The following is a 13,705-nucleotide window of genomic DNA, read 5'->3' as shown; positions in this document are numbered from 1 at the left end:
TTCAGGTAATGTGTGTTTATTTATCAACATTATCACATATACACGTTTTATAAGAAAGGAGAGATGACTTTTATCTCTTTTCGGAAATATTAATCTAGAAATTTTAACAAATTGTAAATGTCATAGCAAATAAATTTCTAAATCAATATAAGTTGAGTCGCACTTGATCAACTTTGGTTTTGTAATCTAATTGTTCGTTGTTGTTGTTTTGTCTTACCTAATAATAATTATTTAGGCGTTGATTGTTTTGGTCAGAAAATAATTGCACTCACGTTAATATCACAACCGTCTCTGTTGCTTTCTAAGATCTCTTATTGTTAATTAATGGCACATATTTGATTATTTTTTGAGAATTTGTTTTTATCTTTCTTCATACAATTATGACCTTGGAAAATTTATGTCATATATAACCCAAAGTTGTTACGTTCCTTGCTTGGTGAGATAAACCCAGGATGTGAAGCTTTCACGAAAACTTCATCGCCTGATGCTAAGTAGAACACTGCCCCTAAAGAGCTCGTTATCTCATCATTCAGAGATGGCATCTCACAACGTGACTTACTGCCTTCAAGAATTTTCTCGTGTTTTCCCGTTTCACTCGAGGTATGATAAATGAAATGGTCCAAATGATTTGGTAGATCTTCATGCAATGTAATGGTATTATACTGACTCCTTTTCTTTCTTGACGGTGGACTGTGTTTAAAAGTCAGCTGTGAAAATATGTAGTAGAAGCCCGACTTTTTGACTGACAATCGGCCATGTTTATACTCAATCAGGTCGGTCAGGATCGACGGTTCTTCCCTATACCAGTGAATGACGTTGCCATGACCTTGAATAATAAAACAGCATAATACACTTTATGTATCGCTCTAAAATATAATTAAGCTACACAATACAATATATCTTTAAATATAAAGGCTAAAGTCGCTTGTGTAGTTAATACTGAAATGTTCCATAAATGATAATGAATTTGATGAAATAACAATACCGACATTTTAACACTATAAATAAAATGGACATTCATAAACAAGCTTAGTCAAATCCAACCGAAATATTTATTAACAACATTTTCGTCAGTTTAAACGCAAAAATATATATCATAGTTATAATTATTATAATACTAGTATAAATTTAAACACAATGTTTTGGAAGAAATGCCACACCTCTCTCCGTCTGTGGCATCAACACTCCATTGACTTGTGCTGATGGCATTACTTCGGTAGTTGTTTTGCATTCTTCACTAACCAATGGGTATAGACCTGTTTTAATATAATTTCATAATATATTATAATATAATTTTTCTTTGCTTAAGTTAGATATACATGTATATTTACAGGATTAATATACAGTTCAATGTATAATGTTCATAAAACTTTGTCATGTTTATATTAATTTAACTAAATTTATAATGAATATGATTTGTAACAACTTTGCTGGAAAGCTTAAGTTGTTACCTATATATATTTTCAAAATACGAGATTGTTATCAGAACAAGTGATAATATCCCTAGTACTTACTTGATCTAACCTCTGTTGATCTTTCCTGTACGGCCTTAAATATAATAGAAGTTACAAAAGATATGTTAAAAGTAACATTCATTAGACATATGTTCGTTTTAAAGAACAGGTCAGTAAAATGTTTGTAAGCTGACTTGGTTACTATAATCTTCAGTGTTGAATGCTTTTTCTCCTCTTTTTTAGTACTTTTGAAAAGCCTTAAATCAAACAGTAAAGACAGCGTCTAAAAAATTTATAACACTAAAAGACCAAAACATATATATTCGAGGCTGGTTTAATAGAGTATTGAAAAATTGTAAATAATGAGTGCTTCAATTTATAAGATTGTGTTTGATTTGTTTGACATATTTTGAGAACACTACATCGACACATTTATTTCATAGAAACAATACCTCTGAAACCATCCTAGTTAAAATAGTGCTTGTTTGTCCACAACAATTACAGTCGGTTGAATTGCATTCTTTATCTTTTGATATACCCTCTGGAAGTTCGTTTACACCAAGCCCCATTTCTGAACATTTTACACATACTGTCTGTTCCCGGGGTTTCATGCTATCTTGTCTTAATTCCCTCCATTTTATGGTCAAAACAAGCAACGACAGTAACATTATTACGTTCAGTATTATCAGAATCCATGCTGTCACTTTGATAGGGGTTTTGATATATCTTGTGTTCTGAAAGTAAACATGATTTATAGTTCTTTTAGATCAACGGCATAAACCTATGTATGGACTTTAGTAGGACTTCGGTGGTGGGTGAATTCGCTAAAGATATACTGTGCTCAAATGTGATATTAGAAAATATTGCTACAAAGTCTCTTTATAAATATAAAGTAATCATGTTTTGACTTCACACTAGGTAGATATGTTTGGTTGAAAACTCTATACAATATAGGTGGTAACAATATGAATATATAGTGGCATTAAAAACTGGCATTTTTTAAGAAGAAAAAAACTTTACTTGACCTGTAATTGGTAACGCAGCTGCCCATACATAGTTTATTCATTCAAATTTAACAAACTAGTATTCAGTTAGAATTTCATAGAGTTTTGATAAATTCCAGTATAAAAATATTTTAATCAAGGATGAGCATAGAATATCTTTGAACAGATGTATCTTGTTTCTAAATTGAAAGAAAAATCAACACTGCGTACATTCTTAAATATATGTAGCTGTAGAACATTTAGCAAGCAAACATTTTATTATGTTTTGGTAAAATCTTAAATGTGCTTTGAGGCAAGATTGAATAAAGCTAATCATAAGTAAAGTATGTGTGATATTAAAAGGTGAAGAAGCATATTTCATTTTAAGTCGTAAAAAATGGTTTTATCATTAGAGCAAAGTAGTATAACTGACAAAACCTGGCCAAATGATATTAAATCGACGTTAGACTATTAGCAGAACTGTTTGAAGATGACATTCTTCCTCTTTTCTGACTTGAAATCTTAGCATTTAAAAATGTTAGTGCGTGTCTAATGTAGCTTTACTGTTTAATAAATGAAGTAAATTTAACACTACATTTCAATAACCCATTTAGCGCACTAAATGTATCATGAAATAGTACATGTATAAATATTTGATTGTTTTATACAATAATTGCTATAAAATTATTGTCAACGCTTTGCATAATAAATAAATCAATTGCAAAAAGGGGTGCATGTGACTGACATATAACACATTTTGTGAAAGAAAACCAACACCACGTCTTACATTCATTCAGCATTATCAATGATATACTATTCAGCGCAGGCCTATGGTTTCATATAGTGACTAACTATGCAAATACTAATTATATATTATTTACACAAAGCGGCGAAAAAGCCTCCTAGGACAGTTTAAGTATAACAAGAAATTATACAAATACAATGTACATTAAAAAACTAACCTTCAAAACAAACTTAACGTTAATAAATTTCAAACTTTGTCAATTATAACAAAGAACTCTCTGTTAAATTGTCTATCACATGTAGGAGTTTAACATAATTCAAAATGAAATAAAAATCAAAACATGTTGCCTTTCAATATTATTACTAATAATATCAATACATGTATATACATAAGAGAACAGATCGTCTATAAACACAGGGTAGGAACCTAGCCATTTTGCTTGTATATATAACTTATAGTACATATAAACTGATCTGATGTATTTATGAGGTGAAATTTATGAAAATGTAAAACATCATACCTTATGAAAATGGTTTAAAGAGTCTTCGAGCTCTATGTTGTTGAATTTTAACGGATTATTTTCCTTTTTATCCGCCATTTTAGATAGTTTTGCGTCAAATGTAAAGCAGACGATGGCGGATAAAAATAGAAATTTCCTTTGTGCTGATTATAAATATGAAACTAGAACATAATATATTTAGCTATTCGTAGTAAGTCAAGGTAGGGGGGAAATTCCCTATTTTTTGAAAATGTAATTTTAAATCTTGCGACATATTTGTATGTAGGCCACTTGCTCAGTTATCGGATTTCATATTGTTTAACAAAACATTGAAATATTTTTGTACTTGTCACAATCAATATTTATTCAGTTAAAATTGTTTTTCAAGGTCATTTCATTTTTTCTGCTGAAATTTTTTTGTAAGAAGATATACGTGTTAAGGTTAAAGAGGTTATTTCTTTTTTTTACAATAGATAGGTTTAATTCACACGCATGTAAGAAACATGTCTACTATGTTTATTGAGATTGCGTGTTTTTTTCATAATTATTTCGTCAAGTTTAAATATTTGTCATGCAGTACCCAAGATACGCAGGATCGAAGGCGACCAAAATATCTATACTTTAGATCAATTTTACTGTTCTTATTGTGTTCAGGCAATTCATTTCTTTTCAATGCGAGACGACGATCTGGTCGAAAAGAGCCATTAATGTATAATCTTATTATTTCTATTGAATGGATTGATCTAACACATATTTCTATCTTAAAAATTGTTATGATTAGTATTTTCTTCTTATTAATTATCTCGTTTTGAATATAGTTGCTGAAATCTAAATTATAATCCATTAACGTTTGTCCTATACTTATTTCAAGTTATTTGCTAAAATAAAGTCAATATGGTATACTTCAATTAAATATTGGTATAATTTACATTTATCCCGGGTCGTACCCTAAGGTCGACACTTTTTTCCTGGCAATTAATTCGTAATTACGAAATATTAATTCCTTTATACGAAATAATAAAACGAAATGTTATTTCGTTATTTCGAAATATCAATTTGTTTTTACGAAATAATAATTCGTTGTTACGAAATATTAATTCGTTTTTACGAAACATGATTTCGTAATTACGAAATATTAATTCGCAATTACGAAATATTAATTCGTTTTTACGAAACAATAATTCATTTTTACGAAATATTAATTCGTAATTACGAAATGTTAATTCGTTTTTACGAAATTTTATTTAAGGTCATTGTGAGCTTGACAAAGAACCTACTAATCTCACAAAGGGATCATTTACAAGCCTGGATCAACCTTGCGATTATATGCCGAATGGTTCACAAGTTATTATATTTACGTGAACAGGGTTTTTGAGGGAGAAGTCATTCTCTATCCAAAATGGCCTTTTTCTTCCCCATTGTCAAATACATGTTCCTATGAGAAATGCTTAAAATTTTTAGGCAATTAATCTTTTCTGACATGTTTCTTTAAAAAAGAAACATGCTATATTATTATTTTATTTTATCATATACATTAGTTAAACTAAAGGGGCGAGGGGGGCTCCAAGTATATTTCCTTACAATTTATGTATGGGCACCGTGCGATCATAAAAACATAACATTTCATAACAAAACTGAATAATTTCAACTGAACGAAACAGAAAAAAATGTCCATATTTGGATTTCAAGCAAATGACCCCAAATTTTTACAAAAGTTTCCCAGCGCGTGTACTATCACGGCTGTGGCGGCAACGCTATTGCAAGGCGATTATTTTAATTTATATACAAAAGTGTTAAGTTTTAAAACTTGGGGAGAAATAAAACACTATTTATATTACAATTACATGCCTTATATTCAGTCAATAATGATTTATAATGCGTTACATGAATATTAATATGTTTGTCTATTATCTTTTTTTATTAACACTGTCTAATAGACATCTGTATCACTGTTGATCCATTTTAATTCATGTTTCAGCTTTATTTATAGCATAAATATTTGTTTCTACATGTTATCATAGTTTTGCCGCTAAACGCCATAACGTTTTTCGCGCGTTTAACGCGTGTTCCGTTATGACGTCGCTTCCGGTAATTTTATTATGTTTTGCACTGATGAAGGCATATAGCCGAAACGTTTGCAATTAAATTTAATTACTAAATGTTCGTGTTTGTGTGGCTTGTCTGATTATTATATTCAGTCAGGAACTTAGTTTCGAGGCCTTATTAATAACTATTACCAAAACTCTTTGAAACCCTAGTTAAAATTTAATTCGTTTTCACGAAATATCATTTCGTATTTACGAATTATTATTTCGTAATTACTAAATAACATTTCGTTTTTACGAATTAATATTTCGTAGTTACGAAATAATATTTCGTAGATACGAAATAATAGTTCGTAAAAACGAATTAATATTTCGTAATTTCGAATTAATATTTCGTAATTACGAAATAATATTTCGTAATAACGAATAATTATTTCGTAAAAACGAATGAATATTTCGAAAAAAACGAATAAATATTTCGTAATTACGAATTAATATTTCTCAATTACGAAATAATAATTCGTAATTAAGAATTAATATTTCGTAAAAACGAATAATTATTTCGTGAAAACGAATTAATATTTCGTAATTACGAATTATTATTTCGTAAAAACAAATTAAGTTCCGGGGAAAAAAGTGTGGAAAATGTAACCGTAGGGGCTCCGTACGGTCGTTTTTGTATCAAAACATCATATAGATAAAGCGTGCAAAGTGCAAATGATGAACGGCATGTTTTTTCTTGCTTATCAGACTCGCATTTCCGATAGTATAACCCATGCCGGAAATTTCATCTGACATGTGCCCGCCATGCCAAATGACAACATATGACAGATATTATTAATCCTTAACAGACAGTATAATTTAGAAGTACAGCAAAGATGTACAAGCAAATCTTAGAGCAGCCTTTATTTTCTTTTGGAAAAAAAAACAAATCTGTGTTATTTCAAACTAAGGAAAGTGTAGCCTTTCTTAAGAGTTGTCCATAACGCGTCAATGACGTTCGTTTCTAAAAACGGAGGCATTTCATTTTTCAAGACATATTCAAGAAGAATATCCAAATGATACATTTCTTTTGTCATTGCTTTTATCAATATTGAAATACTTATTGTAGACCTATATACTTTTTATTCAAACCTATAGTAAATAATAATGATGTCGTCCGGCTGTGCGACAATGCGATAGTGCAAGATTCATATTCTCTTCTTATTCTATATGGTCAGCAGATTTAACGGACTGTACATTATAAGAGAAATTGCTGACCAGTTCAACTTACAATGAAAACTGCTGACCATGGAGAAATAATTTATTTTGCCGTGAATTGTAATGTTTGTAAATATAACATATTCTACATTTTGTAAAACAATAAAACACTGCTAAGCAACTTTAGTCTTAAGTGAATTTGACGTAATTTTTAATTTTCTTCTTACTCTATATGTGACGAAATTTGCATTATATACATTCATTGCGTGCTTATGTTAGCGTTGCTTCGGAAGCGTTCTTATGCCAATTTAACATGTTCTATAAAAAGTGATAACTCATACGAAGGAGATAAAGAAGCCTAATAAGGTGTCTATAAGTCCTAAGTCCTACCTCCTTTCCAGTACCGTCCATGAACAGGCTCAATCAAACCGAGCCTGCAACATTTTCAATTTTGTCGTGTTGGGCTTTCTTTATGGATTCTGTATTTATCTATTTTATAAGTCAAAGGTAGGAGATAAAAAAGACTAATTAGGAGTTTGTAACTCCTTCATAGGAAATAAAAAAAGCCTAATAAGGAGTTTATAAGTCCTACGTAGGAGATTAAAAAAGCCAAATAAGGAGTTTATAAGTCCTACGAAGGAAATTATAAGTCCTACGGAGGACTTTATAACTCCCAGGTAGGAGATAAGAAAAAGCCTAATAAGGAGTTTATAACTCATAACTTAAAAAGTCCAACGAAGGACTTTGTAACTCCTACGTAGGAGATAAAAAGCCTTATTAGGGGTTTGTAGCTCCCACGTAGGGCTTTATAAGTGTTCTCCTACGTAGGAGTTGTAAAGTCCAACGCAGGACTTATAAAGGCCTACGTAGGAATTATAAACTCCTTAGTAGGCTTTTTTTTATCTCCTACCTAAGAGTTATCGTTTGTATAGAACATGTTAAATTGGCACCAGGACGCTTCCGTTCGTTGTACTATAGGCGAGCCACTTTTTAACAGTTTTAGATATGTGATTAATAGAATTATTCGTGTAGATTCAATACTAAATTTATTGAACTCATTCTATTAATCTGTTGTGACTTAATTCTGTATCAGTCTGTGTTATTTGTATATTTTAATCCGCATAAATGCTGGACAAGAGGCCTACAATTGTTGTGTTCATGTAACTTTATTATCGATTACCATCCTAAATATTTGTCTGATTAAGTCCGTATGGAAACTCAGTCAACACCTGTCGTCATCAATAAAGAAGGCTTATCTTTATAGCGCTAGGGTAACCTCTAAATATGGAGAGAAAATGCATTTTCTATAAATAATGGTGCATAATCTTCTACGTTTAACTTTCGGCACATAATAATGTCAATACAATATGATTGGCTTTCTTTAGGGGTTCTTATTTTCTCTATTTTATCGCCACATCAGCGTTGTTTGTGCCGTGTGGAGGCTGTAAAAAGTCGCCCCGTACATTCAATCAGAGTTGTTATATTTCCTATCCTTAAAGATCGTTCAGCACGACATAATTGCTGTGCTTGTGGTATTTTTAGTTTTAACTTTTCAGCATTTTCTAGTTGGGTGGTTCCAATTTTCCTACATGAATAATGTTGAATCACCCCTAGGATATGTTGCCTGCTTTTTAACTTGTCATTTGACGTCTTATCTGTGATATGCAGGATTCATAACCTCTGATCTCCTTTCAAAATTCCATTTTATTTAGTTCCGCCCATTGTTTTTTTTTTTTTCGTTTAGGGCACACGCTTTTTATTACTTGGGGACCATACGCCGCTTTTCATGGAATGGCACGGACGTGTCACATTGAAGGTTCCATGATAACCGCCGTTTGAACACATCTGCGGATGTTTCTAAATTCAAAATTTTACCATTTCATGTTTAAATGTTGAATTCTACTTAAGCCGTTGCTAGGAGTTGTGAACGCTAGTTTGCACTTTACAGTACCGTCCATGAACAGGCTCAATCAAACCGAGCCTGCATCATTTTCAATTTTGCCGTGTTGGACTTTCTTTAGGGATTCTTATTTTCTCTATTTTGTAAAACATTGATGAGAAAGAAAAACACTGAAAATTTAAAAAAGATCTTATAGATTAGAATATTTTGAATTATATGTGGTTAAAACATTGAGAACTTTTTTTTTCTGTGTATTTTATATACGAGAGATTTTGATTGTAACTTTGAAGAAGAATCTTAGCTAGAGTAACTACAGCGGGGTAGTTATTGTGAAAATATGTATCGTTTATTTTAACCTTTATAATGAACTGGGTTTATCGAATTAGCCAATCATCATCAAATTTATTGATCTTGTTACTATCCATGGCGTCTCTCTTTTCCCAATTCTTTTTAATGCTCACAACTGCAGGTATTGTTATTAGGCAGTTTTAAAACGTTACTCTAAACATCATATAAATGTTTTCAATTTTTGTCCAGGGTAATTGGCCCAAATACGTTATTAGTGTTCATGAAATTGGTATTTTTCGTAATATACGAAAAGTGGACTCATCTTAACTGAGTCAGGTGTTTGTTTGGAATCTCGTACACCCGGTTGTATCATTTCAAAATTCAATTAAATTGTCCTTCAATTTAAACAGAAATATGACTTTGTCCTGAACGTGTTGCACTTAACTACATAATTATTATACAGAATAGAACACTTATAACGGTTGCTAATGCTGGGCCATTTACTCCTCTTGCAACTAAGTTTTTCGGTTAAATAGATAACAAACACATATTATCTGTCACTATCATTTATTTCAACAATTTAATTTTCATAAGATTTGCGCGCACCGTTATTTGTTTCAGCAAGCATATATAAACAAGTTTTCATTTATGTATCGTATAAAAAACAATGCATATACATTGAATAAGCGGGACAAACAAAAAACATAAAAAAAATGGAAGTGACATAAAGTATCAATTCCGAATACTTGCCTGTTCGCTCCAATTTTAACGGTTATATGTTCCCGAGAGGATAACAACCTATCGGTAAAATACTGTAAATGACACGCTTCATTAATGAATAAAGATTCACGCGGACAGTCGCCTGCAAGAAGTAAGCATAAACAAACTCCCCATTGGATCATTCTGAATCAGCATAATTTCAATTAGATTGGTCACAGAGTCATGAAACCTGCGTAGATGATCAACCTACATATTACAATACTGTCGCTCATTCAGCCCTGCAGTCGGACAACGCACGATAGAGACTTTTACATGTAATATCTCAACAGAAAATATAAACAGTTATAATCACGGGAAACAACGGAGCCATGACATTTATTTAGAATTTGACAATAATAGAAAAAGTGAATGTTAAAAAGTATCTTGTCTTTAAATGTGAGTAATATATCATCGAAACATACATACCCAGAATTTTACAATATTTCGAGTAATTTTTACATAATTGGTTTTTAAGAAACGAAAACAGTCTAGATACAGTATTTTTTTACCTTAAACATAGTAAGGAAATATCAAAAAGGAAGTCATGTTGCATTTGGCATTGGCTTGGCTGTAAAATCTTATTTAAAATCGTCTGTTCGTGTCATAGAGGGTAAAAGTAAACATGTCCTTTGGTTTTGCTAATGGAATATATTTTCTACAACTAGAGATCTTTTGTATGGGGGTAGTATATGTGCCACCTGAAAATTCAGAGTATTCGATCGATGACCCTTTTTCTGAAATACAAGTAGATATTAATTATTTCCCGAATAGATGTACACACTTTTGCATGTATGGTGACTGGAATAGTAGAATTAAATCATCGCATTCCTATACAGATTTTGATTTCGGAATTTTTCATGAAAATGGGCTGGATGATATTATGTATGAAAATCAGTCAGATATGAACGAACTGTTCCCATGATACCAATGTCTGTCTCAGGCGAAATAACCAAGATTTAAATGATAAGAATTTTTGGTACAAGTTTTTGCAATAATTTAACATATGTGTTTTTCAAATGGTAGAACCAACAGAGATCTACTCGGGTCAGTGACCTATAAGATAGTTTGCACCGTCGACTATTTTGTGTATTCGTCAAATGTAAAATAAATTGTTGTTATTATCAATCTTTAAATGTTTTTTAATTCTGAGGACCATGTACAAAACAGAACCTTATCGAATGAGAATGTAAGGATTATGGAATTCTGGAAAGGTAGAAGATTTTATTATGAACATAGATGCAACCAGAGTAAATGACATAATGCAGTGTCTAAAATGGGTGATATTTTCCATGAAAGTGGATTACACATAAAGCAAAATATAATAAAGAAAGTCACAACTTTTCTAAATATTTGTTTATTTTTATTCTATTTCAATAAAAATTGTATTGCATTTTTTCCGCAAATCAGTGCTTTTGGCAATATTCACAAAACATATATAAATCACTTAAAATAGGACGTACACACACAACAAAATGTAATATATAATGTTCAAATGAAATGCAGAAACACATCAAATTTACAATTATTGCATTGTTTCTAAAACACTAGATCTTAAGGCGAATGTTTTATCATAATTTAATATTCTTCTTTAATTCCTGGTGACATAATGTAATAGAATTTATTTAAAGATAGAAAAGTAACATGTTTTATAAAAGATTTCTTTGTTCACAACAAAATAAAAAGTGGTATTCTGATCCAACATGTTTATATGAGCATGATTCACGTTATAAAATATTTTTGTCGGTTTTCAAGTTTCTCCTTTATTCAAATTCTAAGAAAATAGAATGAGTACATAATCTAATAGATGATAGTTGTGGACATAAATTTTTATTCTTTATAATATTAGGATATTCATGGAAAGAAAACTGTGTTTTATTTTGCTTATAGTAATCAAGCTTTGGTATATCTACATGTATATATTAGTGTCAATCACTCTTTTAAAAATTGATATCTTATTCTCTGTTTAAAAGACATGTCATAATTTACATTGGCACAGTCGTCAATGACATATGGCAAACCCATATCAGTAATAACAGAATGAATGCGTTTAGCCCAACATTTAACATTCCCGTAAATGTATTGATCTTAATATATGTCGTATATAGGCGCCTGCTGGTTTTAAAGTTCTTTCCTTACATAAAACAGACAAAGAAGTTTTTCCTAGTTCTCCATTGACACCAAAAAACAATAACAAGGCAATGGCAACGTTCACAGAACGCACCCCCCCCCCTCCCAACACACCCAAGCCACCACAGCAGCGCATGCACCAAACCAAAACCGGGAGTGGGCATAAGGGCACAAAATCTTATCTGTAATTTATCAATATTTTTCGGTTTATATAAACCTCTGACCCGTATAAAGAGATTGGAGCTACCATTCTTTCAAATAAGTATAATTTTGTTTCAACATCGAATTAAACTCTATTTTAAGTGCGAAAGCCCTTCATAATGAATGTTAAACAACTAGACGTGATTTTTACAGCTAAACATTTGCATAAAATGAGAAACACAAACGAATTTGTAAATCAAAAGTCATGTATACAAAAATGCATGTAAAAATATATGAAGAATATTCAGTACATATATGCATAACATTGAAAAATAAGGAAATTAGGTAAATTTAATCGCTAAAAGATATTGGAAAATATAGAATTGTAGAACAGTTTCCCAGTTAAGCGCGGACATTAACGAAGTATACGAATATTTAAAAAAAATATTTATTATGATAGTAATGAATATTTGGAAATTAATGTGATATTTACACGAATGACATATGTGAAGAACCGAATACAGATTTTACAACAGATGAAAGAGAAAACTCTATTTAATCACTTAAGAATAATAAGGCTTGTGATGTTGGTCGCATAGTTACAGATTACAAAAGCATTAAATTTGAAAATTAACGACTCAACTCTTGAACTGCTTGGTATTTATGTTGAAAATACACTCAATTGGTACTGTCAGGTAAATGATGTGTGAAAAAAATTAAACTCAAAAGTTAATTTATTTAGGCGTATAAAGTACTTTTTTAAATAAGGAATCTTGCATGCTTTTTTATAATGCATACCTTCTTCCTATTTTTGATTATTGTTGTAATATATGGGGGAAAGAAAACAAAATATATATGCCAAATATACAAAATACAAACACGAATTTGCAAAATTATTCTAGACCTTCCAATGAGAAAATGATCAGAAAATTTATTAATATAAAAGATTAAAAATATTGCCTTTCAAGAAAAGATGTATTTTCACACCGGTGTGCACTGAATAGTATGTCCCCTCAATATATCCGAGACTTACTTACCATATCAAATAATCAAAAGTATAATCTAAGATCGATATCTCACGGAAATTTACATTTAATCATAATATTATAAATGAATATCAGGCTGGGTTTGAAAAAGAATATTCAACTATAAATAACAAGTTCGTATTAAATACTTTATCGATTTGCTCAGAATTAGTAACATAACATAGCATAACATAACTTTTATCCGACATTAAAATTGTAACAACAAAATTATAGTCGGATTTACATCAGATAGTGCAAAAGTGAGACACGTGGTTTCCTAACCTAGATATATATATGATATGATTTACAGAAATTGTTTTGTGCTTATATCGGTTTGAGGTCAGGTTAATGGTCAAAATTTCTGTCATATAATATAATTAGAAAATTTATAAACACAATTAAATACATATATGAAAATGCAAAGTCATGTGTATGTGTTAATATTAATGTGTCTGATTATTTCATATTTTACACTGGAGTTCGTCAAGGTGAAAATCTTTCACCGATTTTGTTTCATTGTATTTAAATGATTTACATGT

At 30.7% G+C, this 13,705-nt stretch overlaps 1 protein-coding gene across 1 annotated transcript; it reads right to left on the bottom strand.

Moving 5' to 3' along the window:
- On the bottom strand, nucleotides 1–3,861 carry LOC132741684 (uncharacterized). The gene is made up of 5 exons (XM_060729914.1): nucleotides 3,703–3,861; nucleotides 1,907–2,188; nucleotides 1,515–1,548; nucleotides 1,161–1,256; nucleotides 1–826 (listed from the first exon to the last, which is right to left on the bottom strand). Exons 1-5 carry the CDS (start codon nucleotides 3,778–3,780, stop codon nucleotides 396–398), a joined length of 921 nt encoding a protein of 306 aa, XP_060585897.1. The 5' UTR covers nucleotides 3,781–3,861; the 3' UTR covers nucleotides 1–395.
- Between the last annotated feature and the right edge of the window lie 9,844 nt (nucleotides 3,862–13,705).

The sequence above is a fragment of the Ruditapes philippinarum genome, unplaced genomic scaffold (genome assembly GCF_026571515.1).
Source record: "Ruditapes philippinarum isolate M1 unplaced genomic scaffold, ASM2657151v2 ctg2999_1_1_1_1, whole genome shotgun sequence".
NCBI lineage: Eukaryota > Metazoa > Mollusca > Bivalvia > Venerida > Veneridae > Ruditapes > Ruditapes philippinarum.
Note: the sequence above shows the minus strand (reverse complement) of the source record. Positions and strands in the feature narration are given on the sequence as shown.